This window comes from Heteronotia binoei, chromosome 15, assembly GCF_032191835.1.
Source record: "Heteronotia binoei isolate CCM8104 ecotype False Entrance Well chromosome 15, APGP_CSIRO_Hbin_v1, whole genome shotgun sequence".
NCBI classification, from domain to species: domain Eukaryota; kingdom Metazoa; phylum Chordata; class Lepidosauria; order Squamata; family Gekkonidae; genus Heteronotia; species Heteronotia binoei.
The window spans coordinates 60,777,683-60,799,084 of NC_083237.1; the positions used below are offsets into that span (position 1 = coordinate 60,777,683).

Here is a 21,402-nt window from a genome sequence, read left to right on the forward strand (position 1 = left end):
CTGCTGTTGTCGTAGGGTTTATTGTTGAGAGTAGTAAGGCTGTAACAATGCGTTCGCTTCTTCCCCCCCCCCCTTCTCTTTTGTGCGCCCGTGTGTGTTTTGTTTCCAAACTCTCGCCTAGGTCAATGGTGGGGTGGGGGTGGGGAAGAAGAGAGCAAATGTTCCACTCGAACTCTTAAATAAGGTTTTGAAGAAACTGGGCACACATTGCATAACGCTTGGTTTGCATAATCTGTAATGCGTAGGGTTTGCCTCGTTAGAATAAGGATTGAAATTATTGGATTCTGGTGTCGAATTGGATCACGTGTATTAAGTAGCATGTTAGTAATGCTAGGAAAGGTGGCTTCTGTTACTGTCGAGCTGAGTCTTCAGCCTGCTGGTTAATTTGTTTTGTAACAGCTTGGTATGTATGAACATCCCCCCCCCCCCCTTTCTCATTTTTTTTGGACCCTACAAAGGCATTTATTAAAGTGAGTTTTATCACAGCAAGTCTTTGGATTCTTGTGTTGCTCGACTGCTTACTTTATATCGTTTAAGAAGATGTAAAATTGGCGGGAATGTTTTTGTTCTTAAAGTAAGCAGGAAACAATTTCTTAACTTTTTTAAACAGTTCAAGATACCAGATTTGTAGAGTGATGGGCCTCCTCCCTTTCCCCCTATTTACTCTGAGTGCCTTGATTTAGAACTTGTTCATAAATGCGGGGATTTATTTTTCTTTCTCAAAACATAGTTGGAGGGTGCCTGGATTTTTTGTGCGTGTGTGTGTGTGTGGTGACTGTATCCTGAACATTGACTCAGGAACAATTTGGGCCTTTTTCTTCCTAGCAGTTATGTCATGTCATGTGATACTGTGTGTGTGTGTTTGTGATGTGTAGTTCTAAAAATAAGACTTAGGTAAAAAAGCTCTTCCCTCAGAAGTTAAAATGTGTTGTGAAAGTGGGAGAGAGTGCTTCTGATTGCAACAGCCTTTCTGAAATTCTAGAAGCAACAGTAAGCCAGTTAAGCCTCCTGGTTAACTGATAGACATTGAGCTTCTAAGGTCCCCCCCTCCAAGCCCCCCTTCTTTCTTAAAAAAATTAATCTTAGTTGAGAAAAGATAATGCCACCAGTTTAACAAGGTAGATGTTGAGTTAAGTTGTATTCAGAATGCAGCTTGTTGATATGATTCTAGGTAGGGGCAGGGATAAGTTTCAGAATTCAAATTGTGTTCTGCTGTTGCTTGAAGATGATTTGACTCTATTGACAAGTTCAAGGTCTAGTTCAAGAAGAGAAGCTGTCAACAAAGTAATTGTCACATAGTAAAAATACTCTGTATTTTAGCAGTAAAAAGTATAGTGATGTTTGGTAGCGTTATGGAAAAGTATAAGAGGATCGGACTGTTGCCAGCTTACAGGAGCTATATGGTTTTAGTTTCTCAGCATTTTCAAAAGTTGGAAGACACTGAAATAAAAACAACTTTGAGAGTGCAGTTCTGTTTTTGTTAGAACTTAGCTGCAGTTCACAGGAGCCTGGAAAACCTTTTGTGTCTGCAGATATAAAAAGTGTCTGGTGCACATTTGTGTGTGTGGGGGAGGGAGGAATGATGGGATCTGTACATGTTATGGCTATAATCCCCTATGATGTTGAATAGAACACTGATGGACTTCCTGAGAGCCAGTTTGGTGTAGTGGTTAAGTATACGGACTCTTATCTGGGAGAACTGGGTTTGATTCCCCACTCCTCCACTTGCAGCTGCTGGAATGGCCTTGGGTCAGCCATAGCTCTGGCAGAGGTTGTCCTTGAAAGGGCAGCTGCTGTGAGAGCCCTCTCCAGCCCCACCCACCTCACAGGGTGTCTGTTGTGGGGGAGGAAGGTAAAGGAGATTGTGAGCCGCTCTGAGACTCTTAGGAGTGGAGGGTGGGATATAAATCCAATATCATCATCTTCTGATGGCACCTGGGGTTTTTGGCCACTGTGTGACACAGCGTGTTGGACTGGGTGGGCCATTGGCCTGATCCAGCATGGCTTCTCTTATGTTCTTATGTTCTCTTTTATACAGCTGAGCTTTGGGCGCCCAGTTCAGCAGGTCTGCACTCAGAAACCTAATTCTGGCCCTGAATTAAATTCATTGGCATTCTAAAAAATTGTGTGTTCTTGAATGGTTGTAATTCTTTTTAACTTACAAAAATCATATTTTTCTCAGATATCTAAAAGCATAGTCATTTTGTGAAATTGTAAAGGCCAGCACATTTACAGTGGTTTCTACTTTCATGGTTAGACCCCAGTTTTTCAAATGTGTAACTGATGGAATGAGATCTAGCACATGTGTGCTGCATGGCTTCTTGTTGTGTTTGTCTTTCAAGTCTTAACATATAACCAGTTTATTACCCGTGTGATGTACATAGAGTTGATTTCATTCTTATTTATTTATCACTTCTGTTGGATGTGAGGGTGATCTGGCTGCGACATCTGTCACCCCATTGATCACCAGGGTTGATTCGGCTGATCTGGCTGGCTAGGTGGGTGTCCCCTACTTCCCTCACCACTCCATGTGCGTCCCTCCTGAAGCTGCGCGCTTGGTGGAAGAGGCCGACCATCCCAGATAGGAGTGTACCGTTCTTCGGTCAAGGGTATCGCTTCTATACCCCGCCTTTCTTCCCAATGGGGGGCTCAAATTGGCCACATCAGTCTTCTCTTGTTAATTGTATTCACACAACATTCCTATAGGTAGGTTAGGTTGAATGTGTGTGACTGACCCAGGGTCATCCAATGAGTTTCCATGGCAGAGTGGAGATTTATACATGGGTCTCCCAAATTCAGCACTCTGACCACTGCGCCACACTGAGTGTTGTTGCCCAGTATCCGGTGGGGGTCAGCGTGGTAAAGCGACTAAGATGCTGGATTGTTTTGGGGCCTTCGAATCTCAGCCGGTTGATGGGAATTCCTCATGGGACTTGAAAGGCGGCAGAACATTCAGAGATGGCTTGCCATTGCCTGCCTCTGCATGGTGAACCTGGACCTCCCATACTGACCCGGGCCAATCCTGCTAAGCTTCCAAGAACGAGCTAGCCTGGGCTGTCCAGGTCCGGTTGCTGACTGTGGCTGCCCAGTATCCAGCAAGGACCAGTGTGATATAACAATTAAGGTCTGCACTGTCCTGAAGTTCATTGGGTGCTGTTAGGCCAGTCATGCTCTTTCAGCCTAACCTTCCACAAAACATTGGTTATGAGGGATACAGTGGAGGGGAGAGCAGGGTCTATGACGCCCTAAGTCCTTCAGAGGAAGGGTGGGCTGAAGAACAAACAAACTGAAAATGTGGAAGTTGACACATGGCTGTTCTTAGTATAATGAGGGGGAAAATGGGTGGAGTTTTCATAGAATCATAAAGTTTGAAGAGATCTCCAGGACCATCTAGTCCAGCCCCCTGCACAATGCAGGAAATTCACAAATACTTTCCCCCTGCCCCCGGTTACTCTTGCTCCATACCAGAAGATGTCAAAAACAAACAAAACCTCCAGGATCCCTGGTCAAACTGTCCTGGATAAAAATTGCTTCTTGACCCCAAAGTGGCAACCAGCATTTCCCTGGGCATGTAAGAAAGGGCCATGAGAACTAAGCACTAACACAACCCTCCCTCCCTCCCTCCCTCCCTCCCTCCCTCCCCTTCCTCCCTTCCTCCCTTCCTCCCTCCCTCCCTCCCTCCCTCCCTCCCTCCCTCCCTTCCTTCCTTCTTCCTTCCTTCCTTCCTTCCTTCCTTCCTTCCTTCCTTCCTTCCTTCCTTCCTTCCTTCCTTCCTTCCTTCCTTCCTTCCTTCCTTCCTTCCTTCCTTCCTTCCTTCCTTCCTCCGAAGTTCACAGCATTGATGTCAGATGGCCATCTAGCCTCTGTTTAAAAATCTCCAATGAAGGAGAGCCCACCACCTCCCGAGGAAGCCTGTTCCACTAAGGAACCGCTCTGTCAGGAAGTTCTTCTTAATGCTTAGTCAAAAACTCTTTTGATTTAATTTCAACCCAGTTGGTTCTGGCCCAATTTTCTGGGCAACAGAAGACAACTCTGCACCATCCTGTATATGATAGCCTTTTTAGTACTTGAAGATGGTGATCTTATCACTTCTCAGTTGTCTCTTCTCCAGGCTGAACATAGCAAGCTGCTTCAACCTTTCTGTATAGGACTTGGTGTCCAGACCCCTCACCATCTTCATTGTCCTCTTTTGGACATGTTCCAGCTTCTGTAGTTTTTAAAAATTGCGGTGCCCAAAACTGAACACATCATCATGGAAGGACTTCTTGCAAAAAGTTAAGGTTTTCTTTTTCTTTCCCATTCAATTACGATGTGAATGCTGCTTTAGTCTGTTACCCTGATATATGAATTTACAGGCATTTCATTTATTACAATTAAGTCTCCCTGATGTTTCTATGATTTCCCAAATAATGTTGTTTGTAAATTTCTCTCCTTATGTAGTGGCATTTTAAAACCCTGAGCTCTTAAAAATGGTGCTTATGGATGAAGTAACTGTTACCGGATATCAGATGTTCAGTGCTTTGTCTGAGCAACTCTGGAACGGGCAGGGTTGTTGCATCAGCTTGGCCTAGTTGAGTGATGGATTATTGCTATGATGTACTTTGTTCACTGTCAGCAGTTAAGCTCTGAGGACCTAATAGGGTGCAGGCAAGTTGTGGCTTCCTATCTATGAGAAAACCCTTTACTACATTTGGCTAGTAAGCCAGTTAAGAGACCTGGTTGGAAAAGGGCCCTTGCCTTCAACACATGCTCTTTATAAAAGTGTTTTACGGTAAAACACTTTTTGAAAGAGCATGTGTTGAAGGCAAGGGCCCTTTTCCTGGAGCTTACAGTAGGCCCTGTACTAACTTCCTTGTAAACTCTTGGAGGATTGGCTACATCAGGAGTGTGTGGCTTAATATGTAAAGGAGTTCCTACTACAAAAAAAGCCCAGTTTTACTCATGTTTTGTATTAGAGGTAGGGAGCTGTCAGCCTACAGGGGTGGCCAACGGTAGCTCTCCAGATGTTTTTTGCCTACATCTCCCGTCAGCCCCAGCCAGCATAGCCAATGGCTGGGGCTGATGGGAGTTGTAGGCAAAAAAAAATCTGGAGAGCTAACGTTGGCCACCCCTGGCCTAGAAGCCTAGTTCAGCTCCAAGGGTTTCCTGTGTTACTAGTAGAACAGCTCTGCATTAGGTGGAAATCCATTGCTGTTGCGGCTTTTTGATTCTCTTTGTCTGCCTGCGCACCCCACCCCAGCAGGAAATAGAACCTTTTGTAGTGTCCTCTCTCTGTTCTGTGTTTTGGCTAATTTTACTTCCATGGTGGGGGCGGGGGGAGTCATGGGAAGTGCCAGTGAACTACTGAAGTTATCAAGCTTTACCAAAGCTTCCCATACATGGATAGGCACAACAGAATGGGTTTAAGAGTGCTTTATCTTCCTCATAAGTAGGAGGGCCCATGCTACTGGCCCCTTGTTGATGACCAAAGCATTCAAGAATTCAGTTGCCTTTTTGGGGATGACAGAGCCTCTGTTTAAGGTGGTGAACAATATAATATAATATAATATAATATAATACAATACATAAAATAGCAATAAATAAATAAAAGAACAATGAAGACAGAGCTCCTGTATCTGGGTCACGGGGATCTGGAACCTGCTCCCTACCCTCGATGGTGCCAGCACAAAGGGTGAAGAGTCCTTTCCGTGGAGGCCCGGGTTGCTCCCTGTTGATAGACCAGCCTTTTATCATCTTTGGGGAGGGACGGTGGCTCAGTGGTAGAGCGTCTGCTTGGGAAGCAGAAGGTCCCAGGTTCAATCCCTGGCATCTCCAAAAAAGGGTCCAGGCAAATAGGTGTGAAAAACCTCAGCTTGAGACCCTGGAGAGCCACTGCCAGTCAGGGAAGGGACGGTGGCTCAATGGTAGAGCATCTGCTTGGGAAGCAGAAGGTCCCAAGGTTCAATCCCCGGCATCTCCAAAAAAGGGTCCAGGCAAATAGGTGTGAAAAACCTCAGCTTGAGACCCTGGAGAGCCGCTGCCAGTCTGAGAAGACAATACTGACTTTGATGGACCAAAGGTCTGATTCAGTATAAGGCAGCTTCATATGTTCATATGTTTGGTTGGTCAAGCAGCTAGTACCCTATCTCACTTCCCAGGACCCGGCTACAGTGATCCATGCAATGGTCACTTCTAGACTGGATTATTGTAACTCACTCTTTGTCGGGGCTGCCCTTGAACTTGATCTGAAAACTGCGGTTGGCGCAGAAGGTGGCAGCACGTGTGCTGACAGCGATGCCTCTGCAGGCTTGCATTCAGGTAGTGCTTTGCCAGGTGCACTGGCAAAAGTACCGGATCCAGTTCGAGATTTTAGTGCTGACTTTAAAAGCCTTACGTGGTCAGGGACCTGCATATCTCAGGGACTGTCTCTCCGCATATGTGCCGCATAGAGCCTTGTGTTCAAGGGACCAACACTTTCTGGTTGTCCCTGGCCTGAAGGACATCTGACTAGCCTCAGTCAGGGCCTTTTCGGCCCTGGCCCCCGGCCTGGTAGAACAAGCTACCAATCGAAATCAGGGCTGTGTGTGGGATCTACTACAATTCTGCAGGGCTGTAAGATGGAGCTTATTCTGCTGGGCTTTTAGCTTCGGCAGTGGGCTTCCAAATTCTTCCATCTCTTTGGCCTTCCCTACTGGTAACTCTGACCGTGTAGTCAGCAATCAACATCGTTGGCACTGCACGGAAGGGTGCATCATAGCATCGCTACCAAGGCAGTGCCTTATGCTGGTTTTTACTACCATCTCAACTTTTAATTTTCCTGATTTTAGGCGATAATTGTGAGGATCGTTTCATTGTCACCATTATGTGACCTGTAACCTGCCCTGATCATGCTTGCTGGGAGGGAGGGATATAATTAATTAAATAAATTAGCTTCCAGCAGCAAAGATGGGAAACATTCAGCTCACCGCACAAACATCACATTCAAGAGAAGTTCTCACTAGCACCCTGAAAGTGCTTAAACAAAGAGTCAAGCAGACCTCTTCCAGGGGAGAGGAGGAAGTGAGAAGTCTGGTTTTGCTACCTTGTGTCCCTGTCGCCGAAAGACCTGAACAGGCCCCGCTTGCTACTGTGATAGACTAGCCTTTTATCATCTTTGGGGAGGGTCGGTGGCTCAGTGGTAGAGCATCTGCTTGGGAAGCAGAAGGTCCCAGGTTCAATCCCTGGCATCTCCATAAAAGGTCCAGGCAAATAGGTGTGAAAAACCTCAGCTTGAGACCCTGGAGAGCCGCTGCCAGTCTGAGAAGACAATACTGACTTGATGGACCAAAGGTCTGATTCAGTATAAGGCAGCTTCATATATTCATATGCAGAGCTGAGACTCAGAGCTGAAACATATGGTGGTTTAAAAAGGTAAACATATGAACATATGAAGCTGCCTTATACTGAATCAGACCCTTGGTCCATCAAAGTCAGTATTGTCTTCTCAGACTGGCAGCGGCTCTCCAGGGTCTCAAGCTGAGGTTTTTCACACCATTTTGCCTGGACCCTTTTTTGGAGATGCCGGGGATTGAACCTGGGACCTTCTGCTTACCAAGCAGATGATCTACCACTGAGCCACCGTCCCTCCCAAGGTAAAGGTAGTCTCCTGTGCAAGCACCAATCGTTTTTGACTCCGGGGTGATGTTGCTTTCACAACGTTTTCACGGCAGACTTTTTACGAGGTGGTTTGCCATTGCCTTCCCCAGTCGTCTACACTTTCCCCCCAGTAAGCTGGGTCCTCATTTTACGACCTTGAAAGGATGGAAGGCTGAGTCAACCTGGAGCCGGCTACCTGAACCAGCTTCAGCTGGGATCGAACTCAGGTTGTGAGCAGAGGGCTCCGACTGCAGTACTGCGGCTTTACCGCTGCGCCACGGGGCTCTTATATGGTGGTTTAGGTTGGAATGAATACTGTTCATCTTTTCTAGACTTTTGTTCTAGAATGAAACATCTTTGGAACGAAGAACTGCTCGTAAGCTAATAACTTAGGCCTGGTCTACACATGCAGAAGAATGTGGTAGAATCTTGAGCAGAGAGATTGCACGTACCACTTCAGACTGCAAGAGGGGGAATGCTGCTCTTTTATGCTTCCTGAGTTAAAAAAAAAGGGGGGGACCCCATTCAAGTTAAACAAATCTGACAAATTGGCAGATAGGTGCTTGCTCACCTTACCCCCCCCCCTCCAGTGTATGCTTCTGTGGTTTTGGGCAGGAATATTTTCATGCAAGGCAGTACAAAAAAAGGTGACCTCTCTCAACTCCACCTACCTCACAAGGTGTCTGTTGTGGGGAGGGGAAGGGAAAGGAGATACACATTCGCTGTTTTGGATAGTGAAGGGCGGGGTGTAAATCCAATCTCTTCTTCTGTTCTAAAGTGGTATAGTCTGCGCTGCTGCTTTGTTGTTGAGGCCTTTGTTGTTTAGATACTACTTCCCAGGGTTTTTTTTAAATGGGCATGTTTTTTGCTTTTGAAGGTAGAGGTAGTCCCCTGTGCAAGCACCAGCGGTTTTCGACTCTGGGGGGATGTTGCATCACGACTTTTTCCGGGGTGGTTTGCCATTGCCTTCCCCAGTCATCTACACTTTCCTCCCAGCAAGCTGGGCACTCATTTTACCGACCTTGGCAGAATGGAAGGCTGTCAACCTTGAGCCAGCTTCCTGAATCTAGTTTCCGCCAGGATCAAACTCAGGTTGTGAGCAGAGCTTTGGACTGCAGTACTGTAAGCTTACCACTCTGTACCACAGGGCTACGTGCTTTTTGCTTTCAGCAAGATGAAAATAGTTGCATCTCATTCATGATGCACTGGTTTTGTGAGGTAGGTTAGGCTAAGAGTGCCTGATTGTCCCAAGGTCACCCAACAGACTTCCATGGCAGGGTCAGGATTTGCACCACATTGACTTTCCACACTACACTAGTTCTTCCATCAAATATGCAAGATGGAAAATAACAGTAGTTGTTGTCCCCCCCCCCCCAAAAAAGTTTTATTGAGGTAAACTGATGAATACGTACAAACAAAATATAAAAAGCAAAACAGTAGGTTAGATTGAATCATGTACCAAACATGTACAAAGAGCACCTTAAAAACTATTACCTCTCAGACAGAAAATATATATATGCTTACTAAAGCTATCTACGAGTGCTGTGATTTGGAAGCAAAACGAGGACTCAGAGGTGAATTTTTCAGGCCTGAGAAAGTTAGAGATGTGACTAAGAGTGAAAAGAACGATTATAAGGGGGAAGGTTATGTTCTGACATGTACTTTAACATCGGGTTTCATGTTGAAATAAATTTGTTATATTCCTTTTTGGTAAGAAGTATGGTTTACAGAAGTTGATAACTTGTTTTCATTACTTTGTTTGAAGGACAAAAAACATAGCAAACTATAGCTCTGGAGGTGATGTCCACAGTATTTTGCTGTTGTTCCAAACCAAAATATGTTTATGACTGTAGTAATAGGTCCAGATTATGGGTGTGCAAAAAAAAAAAAATCTGGTATTTTTCTGGTTTGGGTATATTGAACATGAAAAATATTGGTATTTTCTGAATCCCAGTGCCAGTATGGTATTGGGATTTGAGAAATGTTCAGGAAACATAGGTAGTGGTCCCTGTAGGGCAGTGGTCCCCAACCTTTTTGGCCCCAGGGCTGGCCTTCCGACCGCGGCCCCAGGGCCAGCAGGGTGGGGGTACCCAATTCAGCCTCCCCCTGCAGTGCCTCCTCCCCAGTTTCCTCCTCTGTTCTTCGCTGCCCCCCCCCCCAACAGCCTTGCTGCCTCCTCCCCACATTTTCACCTTTTTAAGGTTGGGGAAGGGACCATGAAATGCCTCCCAGGCTGACCCCAGTCAATCAGCTGATTGGTGGGAAAACCGCAGCAGCGGTGAGCGACACTGCCCTTGCCTCCTCCCCTTCCCCAGCCTTCAAATGGTGAAAACAGGGGGGGGAGGAGGTGCTGCGGGATGTGGGGTGGTGAGGCTGTGCAGCCCGTTGCAAACAGGCTGCGACCCAGTACTGGTCCCGGCTTGGGGGTTTGGGGACCCCTGCTGTAGGGTATAATGGAGAATTGATTCCAAGGGCACTTGGGGCTCTGTGGGTGATGTTTTTTTAGGTAGAGGCACCAGATTTCCATAATAGCTGCCTCTCTTCAATCCCTCCCCCCAATTCTATAGAGATTGCCCCCATCCCCATCGCTTTCAATGGAGAGGGGAAGGCATTTAAAGAGGATCTCTTTAAATGCCTTCTCCAAGCCCCCACTGCCATAATATGACTCAGTTAGTGAACTCAGAAGGCATTTAAAGAGGCTGCAGTCTTTCTTTAAATGCCTTCTTTAAGCCGCTCCCAATAAAAGCCAAATAATACTAGCTTTTATTCATGCTCAGCTACATGGATAGCCAAATCAGATTCTCTAATTTGAATATGGTTTTGAAGAACATGAAAAATTGAGGTAGGGGATTTTTTTCAAGTTTTTCCGGATCAGATAAATGGAATTGCACAACCCTAGTTCACATAATGGAAACTGTAGAAGGCTTCATATATACTGCTGCATCTGCAGAGATGTATTCCCATGTAACAGAATTTTTCATACAATTCAGTATATCTGGTTTGCGCTGGCTAGAACACCATATGCCCTTTGGGGGTGAAGTCAAGTTTACTCCTGGAACTACTAGTATAATTTCACACCCTGAAAAAAACCAGGTTACATTGAACTGTGATGTGACTTCTTTACCAACTATTTTACTGCTACCTGTCTAAAACTAGAATTACTGTTGTGACAGTGGAGTTCACAATGCCACATTCATACATCCAGATTGCTGAAGCAGGGAGCAAAGCTCTCTGCTTCATAGGTGGCCTGTTGAAAGGAGTAGTGGGGACAGTTCTAGGATATGGAGTAGTTACTTCAGTTCTAGCTATTGGGTAGTATTTCTTTTTGAGTGTTATCTGTTTAATTATGAGTAAGAATTAGTTACAGTCTTGATCGGCATATGAAGACCGAATGGGAGAGAACTAAAATAGGTAGCAGATGTGTGCATGGATGATGCACAAAGTGTGTTATCACAGAAGTTGAATTAAGCATGAAATGCAGGCCTGCGTCAGTGCTTGTTATCTTGCGTCAAGCTATTTGTCCAAAAATGCAATGCATGCTTACAAACCCTAGTTATTATAAATTCTTACTTTTCCCTAGCCTAGATCTCGAATTGCCTTGTTTGGTTGCTGAAAACTTTTGGCGTTCCTGCTAAAAGTGCTGTAGGGCGAAGAAAGTTGGGGAATCTGCTTGAATTCATCAGGAAGTCCTAAGTTGCCATTCTGAGTCTAACTTCCTCATCTGCAATATAAGGATAACAATATGAGAATAATTCTGCCCACCTTATTGAGTTGCTCAGGATTAATGAAGTAATGTAGGAGATGTGTCTTTGAGTATTCATGGAGCAGTATATGCTGAGTATTATTATTTGTCGTCTTGGGCGATCAAAAATAATTTATTCGGAACATTTCTGGCCCGTCTCTCTCTCTCAAGGGACTTGGCAGTGGGTTACAGAAAAATCAGACAGACAACAAACCTGAAATATATGAACCAAAATTGAAGCATAACTAAAACATTCATGATGATCTCGAGACCAAACTGACTGATTTGATTATATCTTAAAAAGCCTTTTAAAAGTAATTTAGGCTGGCAGCCGAAGCCATCAGAGTTGGGGCCTCCCTAGCATAGGAAGTCTTTTCCACCATAGAAAAGCCCCTACCTAGCCTGAGCAGCTGAAGTCCAAACTGGCCTAAAGGTTGGAAGCAAAAGTACACCTTGGTTGGCCAAGCATAGCTGTTACTAAGGCTTTTTTTTAAGCAGGGACGCAGTTCCGGCTGGCTTGGTGTCGGGGTGTAACAAATGAGTGCCTGCTGGGCTTTTTCTACAAACAGTGGTGACCAGGGCATGTGGCCTAATGTGCAAATGAATTTTTCTACCAAAAAAGCCCTGTCTGTTACTATGGAATATCAAGGGAGAGATAGTTTTGCAGATATGTGAGCATTAGTCCCCAAAGAACTTTAAAGGTAAGAATGCCAATGTAGTGGTTAAGAATGTCAGTCTAGTATCTGGGAGAGCCTGGTTTATTATTTATTTAATTCGATTTTTAGCCCGCCCTTCGCGCAGAACAGCTCAGGGTGGGTTGCATCACGAGTTTGAATCCCACTTGTGCTGTGGAAGCTCGCCGGGCGACCTTGGGGCCAGTTACGCACTCTCAACCTAATCAACTTCACAGGGTTGTTGCGCGAATGCACTTTTACTGCTTCACTAACCTTTTTTCGGCAAAGAGGAAAAAAATCCAAACTTTCAAGTTCCTCACCAACAAAGATAATGTGACTGTCAAACGTTGAGAGGGTCATGGCCTCTTAAGACATCTGCTTTCCCTGACCAGACTGTTTTCACGTTTTGCTTAATTAGATCACCCTGTTGAGGACTGAACTTCACTTGTTTTGATCAGTGTGTGTCTAGTTCCTGGGTGGGGTGCTGTGTCACTGTTGTTTGTAAGCTGTGCTCTGAATTCTACCAGTATTTCTATAGTATGTCTCATTATAATTGAGTCGAGGAGTTTTTTAACTCTGAATCTCACTTCTGTTTGTGCCTGGGAGTGTGACTGCCCAAGTGATCCTCGTGGTTCAGGAAGGGTTGAACCCTCGTCTCCCCAGTGCTAGCTTGGCATTTTAACCGCAAAGCGACACTGGCTCTATTCTTGAATCTACACCACATCAGTTTTGTGTTCTGCTTTGCATGGTGCCATTTTCTTTGATAACAATTTAGCCTTGTGTTTTTTTTTTCCCGCTTAATAATGTTAAGTGATTTTATGCTAGCTGCTAAAGCAGGGAAGTAAAAGAGGCCTTTGGCCGTAAATGTTTTTACTCTAGTTGACTTAATTGATCTACTGTGTATTGAATCTGCAAGTTTGTCTGTGTTGCCTCCCTGGAGTGGAAGCCACAACTAGGAGAGAGTAGCTCTAGATCTGTGAGATGGTATAGTGGAGCTGTTTCGGTATGAATTTGCTCCTTGTATCAGTGAACAAAGGAGGGGGAAATGCAGGCGCTCCTGAATCAACTCAAGGGTGGGTCACAAATGGCTTGCATATATAAAATGTAGGTAGCTGGGAAGACTTAGCTGTGGGAAATCTTGATGTCGGTTTTTCTTGTGCCGAAGAAGGTGGAATGATAAGAGTTTGAACTAGTGATGAGTCATCTGCAAAGAGATCTTGGTATGTTGGCAGTTCATTGCAGAATTGAGGAGCTGTGATGGTGTATAATTACCAGACTGGATAATGTTCCTCAAGGGTAAGGTGTGGAGGAAGAAAACCTGCAGGGAGCAATGTGTGGTCAGGAGGAAATGGTAATTATTAGTTAGCTTTATTTGAGCAAAATCCCTGAAAACTGAAGTAAAGGTGCAAGCACCAATTGTTTCTGACTCTGGGGTGATGTCGCATCATTTTACGGGGTAGTTTTGCCATTGCCTTCCCAGTCATCTACACTTCCCCTCCCCACCCCACCCAGCAAGCTGGTAGAGACAATTATTGATCAAACAAGATCCTCTGTCAGCCCAGCAGGTGATTCTTAGTTTCCTTCAGCTGCAGGAATTTGTACTGTAATGCAATTGATATATATTGTAAGACCGGAGGCCTCAACAAGTATGTTGGGATAAATGATTGAATACTCATATTACGTAAGAAGTAGAAATACGTAAAGATCTGGTATAGCTAGGTGGGTTTAAAGGGGGGGGGGATTTTAAGACCATATAATGTTCTCTGAAAATCAGAGCTTTACAACTATTCATTTTCAGTAAGAAAGGGTCAAAAGGAAGAAGAACGTCATTCTAGAAGCTTCTGCAGGGAGTTGTATTAGATCTGATTTTAAATTAGTATCTGAAGTGTGCGCGCGCATGTACCAGTTTGAAAAGTGTTTGGGCTTGCTTAACTCTTAAGGCTCATTTAATATGTGATCAGATTCATTGCGAGGATTAACATGAGATTTATGCATTATGCCTTTCATCTTGCTATTGAGCATCTGCAGAGTTAAGCATCTTGAGTAGGTGTTTAGCTTTTATTGGTGAACTTCCTGGAAAACCTATGTCCAGAATCAGGGGTGGCCAAACTTGCTTAACATAGGAAGAAGACAACATTGGATTTATATCCCGCCCTCCATTTCAAATCTCAGAGTGGCTCACAATCTCCTTTATCTTCCTCCCCCACAACAGACACCCTGTGAGGTGGTTGGGGCTGAGAGGACTCTCACAGCAGCTGCCCCTTTCAAGGACAACTCCTGCAAGAGCTCTGGCTGACCCAAGGCCATTCCAGCAGGTGCAAGTGGAGGAGTGGGGAATCAAACCTGGTTCTCCCAGATAAGAGTCCGCACACTTAACCACTACACCAAACTGGTTCTCAAGAGCCACATAGAATAAATGTCAGATGTTTGAGAGCCCCAAGACATGAACATTGGATGTTTGAGAGCCACAAGGAATTCCGGAAGGCAAATAGATAGGGAGGGAGAGGTGGAAAGAAAGCCAGCTGGCTTGGCTCGGAGAAGATTTAAAGAGGCAAATGCCTTCTCCAAGCCGGCTGACAGGGTGGTGGGGGCTTTGAGGGCCACACAATGTGTGTGAAAGAGCCACATGTGGCTCCCAAGCCACAGTTTGGCCACCTCTGGTCTAGAAATATGGTATGGTCTCTCAGGTTCCCAGTATGTGGAGGAAAGACCTTGAAAGCCTCACTAGTATAGTAAGCAAAGAAGTCTTAACATCTATTAAGTTTGTGTGCTTATTTTTATATTTTGGGATTATGAGGATATGGACTAGAGGTAAAATTTCTGGAAATTTTGAAGTCATGGGAAAAAATGCTCATCCCTGAAATATATGCAGTGCTTTTTCAACTCTAAGCTAAATCTACTTTAGCAACATAAAATACATACTTTATAATTTAGCATATAAAATTGCAGTATTTGACATATATGTGGATTTTAAGTCAGCAGCTTTATACAGAATCAGGCCATTGGATCATCAAAGTCAGTATTGTCTACTCAGACTGCCAGCTGCTTTCAGGCATGCAAATCACCTATTACCTGAATCCTTTGAACTGGAGATGCCAGGGATTGCACCTGGGACCTTCTGAATGCTAAACAGATTTTCTGCCTCTGAACTATGGCCTCTCCCCTTGCTCTTGTGGCTGTCATTGATGGTCCTGTTGTGTAAGAGAAGGGAAGTTGTGGTCTTTTGTTAGAAATGGAAGAGGTTTTTATCCTTGGAATTTCCATGTGTTTCAACATGTCTCAGTGCAGTCCAGTTTTTTTGGGGGGCAATTAAATAACAAATGCCCGTAAACTGTCTTAGTGTAAGGCAAGGCCTGTTTTTCCCCCCAGAAGGTTATTTGTATTGTTCAAAGCTACAGGGGATTTTAAATCCACAATTTAAATTAGTTGGCATTTTTCTGGAAGATTTTCTTCTTGTAAATAGTTTGCTATACTTATTGGTTGAGCTGGTCTATACAGGGAGAGATGTTGTATTGTTTGTAAGTGGAGCTAATGAAACCATGTACTTCGTCCAGAATGGATCAAATCTAGCATTAATTTCTGTTGTTGGTCAACTTAGTGTTGTGTGTGCGCATGTGTGCTGACATGTAATGTCACAGTGTCCTGGTGCAGTATAGATAGGAGGTATGGCAGGAAGTTAACTCACTTTTTTGTTGTTTAATTACAATAAATTGTCAAAAAGTAATTAACTTTGAGAAGCCCCAATTTTTACCAACACATAGTAGAATTCCTTCTTTTTAATAATAAACATTTATTCAGGGTAAAAACTCTGACATCAATGAGACCTTGTAGGGCCGTGCCGTGTCATGCTGGGCCGTGTGTGTTCCTATTTAAGATTAGGTAGCAGAGATATAAAATCTATAAAGAACACAAATACAATAATTAAAGATTTTTTTTTTAAAAAAAATTAAAATAAAACATGCTTAAAACATTAGCACTTGTTGGTCTTAAAGGTGCTTTCTTTGTATTTCTCCCATGGGATCCAGGGAATTGGGCAAAGGAAGCTCTGGCTCTTTTCTGTGCAATTGAGAGAGCCTGGCAAAGCAAGCTCTGCCCTCCCCCATTTGTTCCCCAAGGGAGAAGCCTCAGCCAATGGAGAAAATACAGGTTTTGCCCTGTGCGATTGAGCAAGCCTGGCAAAACAAAACGGAAGGAAGTAAAAGAGAGGGAGAAGGAAGCAGATGACAGCCAGTTGCTTGGGGGCCTAATAGGAGTCCTCTGGGGGCCTGATTTGGCCCCTGGGCCGCATGTTTGACATCCCTGGATTAAATGCTTTATAAAGCACACACTTTTCTCAGTTAATCCCCCCCCCCCCCCTCCGATTTCTGCAAAATTATTTCAAGTTATTACTAGTTGTTGGCCCTGTGCTTAGGTGAAAAGGGGGGACAAGTGAATTCTGAACTGTTGGCTCATTTTAGGTTCTCAGCTTTTTTCAAGCCTTTGGTTTTGTAGTTATTTTCAAGAAGCTGTTCATATTTTAAGGTTAAAATGTTTGTATGGAGAAAATGGCACCCACTGAGATACATAGAACAGTGACTCATTTGCTTTCTCTGGAACTGTTTCATTTAATGCTGATGAGAAGCAGCTTTAATCTTGGTGACTAAATGGCATCTCTCATTCATTTCATTACCTGAAGTCAGGGGAAAGTTTATAGGGCTGCAGTATAGTAGTGTATAGAACTTGCAGGAAGGCAGCTACTAGAAGGGCCAGCTACAGCCCCATTCATGTGAGCAAAGTAAACAGTGCACAGTCCTGTAGGACTTTTTCAAGAATGCAAATATAGATTCTGATGTATAGAAGAACATTTGCTACCTTAACTTTACATTCTAAATCCTTGGACTGGCTCAGGATTTGAGATCCTTATTGTTCTGAGCCATGGATAACCAGGTTAATCTCTCCCCCCACCCCCCAATATGACATCTTAGTTCCTGACTGGAGAACTGAAGGCTTTAAAAATTTGGATTGTGTGTTTTTGAATATTCTGGTTCAGTTTCTAGCTCAGAACTTAACACCAGGGCTTTTTTTGAGCAGGAACACTGTTCTGGCTGTCTTGGCATAAGGGGGTGTGGCCTAATATGCAAATAAGTCCCTGCTGGACCTTTTCTACAAAAAAGCCCTATGTGAAACAATGTGACATCAGGAGGTGTGGCCTAATATCCAAATGAGTTCCTGCTGGGCTATTTTTTTTTACAAGAAACAAGTTTAAGTACACTAAACGCAAAATAAAGGGCCAAACTTCTTGAAGAAAAATTAAATATTTTCTCAGTTTGTTGTTTTCATGTACAAATATTCTGTCATCCAGAACTCCATGTATCATAGCTGCCTACTTGAGGGAATAGAATACATTTTCTTTCTAAATACCCTAATTGGGTGATGGGTATACATGTGCTGTCTTCCTGCTGTTGTCATTGTGGAGGCATATCAACACTGAGATGCTCATCTGTCCCATGTGAAGTTGTCTGGTTGCATTGTATAGTGCTAAAAGGCAGGGGTCCCCAGCTTTTTTGAACTTGTGGGCACCGTTTGAATTTGACACAGGGTGGTATGTGCAACCACAAAATGGCCACATGGGAAGTGGAGCCAACCATGCAGAGAGAGAGGAAGCCCAAGTGCAAGGGCAAAGAGTGGTAAATTTTAAAAAATACACTGAGAAAGAGGAGTCAGAGAGAATTAAACCAACATTTGTTTCAGTTGTTGCTGAAATGTTGTTTTACTCTGCATAGTCAGTCAGTCAAGCCAGTTTGGTGTCGTGGTTAAGTGTGTGGACTCTATCTGAGAGAACTGGGTTCGGTTCCCCATTCCTCCACTTGCACCTGCTGAAATGGCCTTGGGTAGCCATAGCTCTCATAGAGGTTGTCCTTGAAAGGGCAGCTTCTGGGAGAGCTCTCTCAGCCCCACCCACCTCACAGGGTGTTTCTTGTGGGGGAGGAAGATTCAGAGTGGAGGGCGGGATATAAATCCAATATCATCACCACTGCCATGTTGGGTCAGGCCAATGGCCCATCCAGTGTCACACAGTGGCCAAACCCCAGATGCCTTCAGGAGGTCCACCCACAGAGCCAGAACTCCAGAAACCCTCCCACTGTTGCCCTTCAAGCACCAATAATAGAGAGTGTCACTGCCCCAGTCAGATCTCAGATGGACAGTTAGAAACCTTGCTGGGCAGGAGCCATCCCTGGCCCCACCCACTTTCTAAAAAGCTGTTGACTGGCACTGTGCCACCCCAGCCACCATGTTGGAGACCCCTGCTAATGGTAGTCTGATGCTAAAGTGGCCACCAGTTGTTAACACACAGGATTGGAGCCATTTCCTAAGGCCAGATTCACAATTAGGCCAACTAGGCACTGGCCCATGGGCCCCCATGTCTTTAGGAGCCTCGGGCTGCCTCCTCCCTCCCAGTTTCCCCCCTGATTGCAGTCTTTCCAGCCTGCATACACAGCCAGCAACTGAGCCACTCTTTGCCCAACTTGCCTGGTGCAGCTACTGTTGGCATCGTTGCCAAGTTTGCCTCTCCCCCACAGCTTAGTAAAAGGGTTTTTTGAGAAGGTGCCTGCAGGCTTCTTCACCCAAAGGGTGATTAACATGTAGAATTCAGCGCCACAGGAGGTGGCGGCGGCTACAAGCCTAGCCAGCTTCAAGTGGGGATTGGATAAAAATATGGAGCAGGGGTCCATCAGTGGCTATTAGCCACAGTGTGTGTGTGTGTGTGTGTATACACCAGAACCCTTCCACAGCTTCTTCCTCTTTCTCACTATTCTCAGCAGTGTCTCTTAAGCTTCTAAGACTTAAACGACGTTAAAAAAAAAGACTTCTTTCTGTGTGAAGTAGTTTGGTTTGGGTTCACGGAAAAACTTACCAGAGAGATAGCACACATGTGTGTTTGTGTGTGTTTGGGGCTAAATATGACTGTCTGCCCCGACCACTTCCAGCTGTAGTACTGCCGGGCGACTTGCATGACAACGAGGGAGCAAGCCTTCTCAACAATGGCTCCCCAATGGTGGAATCAACTACCAGAGGAGGTGCGAGCCCTGTGAGACCTGAATCAGTTCCGCAGGGCTTGTAAAACCACCCTCTTTCAGCTCCCTTTTAAGATGGAACCCGGTTAATTGACATCTAGCCATCCTATACATATCCTGAATTGTAGCACCTTAAATAATAACTTACAATGTTTTAATTGTTTTATTTAACTTTTATGACTGTAATTCAACTATATTTTATATTTTAAATTGTTTTTATAGGAATGATTGTATTTTATCGTAATCGTGGTAAACACCATGTCCTGTGAGCCGCCCTGAGCCTGCCTTTGGCAGGGGAGGGTGGGATATAAGAATAAATTTATTATTATTATTATTATTATTATGACATGGAGTGACTTACCATGTTTGGTCTGCCTCTCCTCCATGGTCCTCCTGTTTGTCTCTTCCTCCAGTCCTTGACCCCTTGTCCTGTATTGCGTTTGGTTCTGTGTCCCTTATCTCACTGCTGCTCCTTCTTATTTAGCATGCTGTTACCTTTGGCTTGCCAAATTTTGACGCAGATTAAGATTTCAGAACTTCTGATAATAGTGTTTTGTCCTTTCACTGGGGGTAGGGGTGGTTGACAGGGAATGGGGGTGCTTTTATCGCACAATGGTAGTAAATCATAGTTATGTCATGGTATCTGACATATATTGTACATGGCAACTGCCTTGATTTTATAGCTGCACTAATTCTGTCCTAATGAAACTTTTTAATTGTTTTTTTTTAGGCTGCCCTCTGGCGAGGCAGTGGAAAACAGCAGAGCTGGCCTCTGCAACGGGAGAGGTTGGACTTCCCATCTCTCGGTGCTGAATGGCTACTATGGCGCCCGCTCTCACTGACGCAGCAGCTGAAGCTCACCACATCCGGTTCAAACTGGCTCCCCCATCCTCCGCCCTGTCTCCTGGCAGTGCCGAGAACAACGGCAACGCCAACAACATACTCGTCACCGCCAACGGCACCAAAAGGAAAGCCGAGGATTCCAGCCTAGATTTTCGAAATAACCCTACCAAGGAAGAGCTGGGAAAGTTGCAACCCCTGGTGGCATCCTACCTCTGTTCGGATGTAACATCTGTTCCTCCAAAGGAGTCTTTGAAACTTCAAGGGGTCTTCAACAAACAGACAGTCCTCAAGTCTCACCCTTTGTTGTCTCAGTCCTTCTTGAAAACTAGTGACCTGTTGGGGAGGCAACCAGTGTTGGAGTTTTCCTTGGAAAACCTAAAAACCATGAATACGAGTAATCAGACACCTCTGCCGCAAGCACCTGTCAATGGGTTGGCTAAAAAGTTAGCTAAGAGTAACAGTACTGATCATGAAAACCCTGCTTCGCTTAATGGTGGGAAGCGTGCTGTCCCTTCTACCACCCTCCAGGATGTTGATTCTAATAGGCCGGGGGGTTCTGATTTGGGGGACCTGAAATCAGGTTTGACCAATTGCACTCTTCCGCACAGAAACCTTGACGTGGAGCATACAGCTCTACTTAGCAATAATGGCACTGCAAATAAATGTACCCTAAACTCCCCAGAACATGGATTCGAAGGGGGCAGTGGAGAGAACAGGTTGTTGACGTTGTCCGGTGTGTCTGCTCCTTCTGACCTTGGGGGCAGCAAACCTGAAGAGAAGATCTCTCTGCCAAACAACTCCTTCAGTACCCTGGATTCGGATATGAGGACAAAGGTGTTGCTGCGGCGGCAGGTGGACATTGAAAACCGTGCTCGCAGGCTACAAAAGCGCTTGCAGGTGGTGCAGGCCAAGCAGGTGGAACGGCATATCCAGCAACAGCTGGGTGGCTTCTTGGAGAAGACTCTGAGCAAGTTGCCGGCTTTGGACTCTTTGAGACACCGGAGCCAGCTGATGCTGACACGCAAGGCAGAAGCCGCTTTGAGGAAAGCGGCGAGCGAGACGAGTACTTCCGAAGGACTGAGCAGCTTCCTAAAAAGTGACTCTATCTCAGAGGAGCTGGAGAGGTTTACTGCCAGTGGGATGGCTAATATGCGATCCTGTGAGCAAGCGTTTGACTCTGACGTGACAGACAGCAGCTCGGGTGGGGAGTCGGATATTGAAGAGGAGGAACTGACCAAAGCAGACGCTGACCAGCACCATATACCACTGTGAGTAGCGCCAGGCTTGGGGTGGGAAAGGAGCAATACCTAAAGCTTCTTTATGTCTTTAGATCTAGGATTTATCCTGAGATGTAGGTTAAATAACGTACTTAAAAGAAGTTAACTGTGCTGTGTGAGTATCCTGAAGATGAATGATGATATCCAAGATAAACACAGTTACTTACATTTGGTTGGACGGAATAACTTCAGCTCTT

General features: G+C 44.9%; 1 protein-coding gene across 3 annotated transcripts in view; it reads left to right on the forward strand.

Moving 5' to 3' along the window:
• Positions 1–21,402, forward strand: part of KANSL1 (KAT8 regulatory NSL complex subunit 1) — a 202,296-nt gene that overhangs the window by 25,212 nt on the left and 155,682 nt on the right. For all 3 annotated transcript variants that reach the window (XM_060254604.1, XM_060254603.1, XM_060254606.1), the window contains exon 2: positions 19,816–21,196. In XM_060254604.1, the coding sequence (XP_060110587.1) occupies positions 19,899–21,196 (1,298 nt within the window). In that variant the 5' untranslated portion in view covers positions 19,816–19,898. The remainder of the gene's footprint in view (positions 1–19,815; positions 21,197–21,402) is intronic.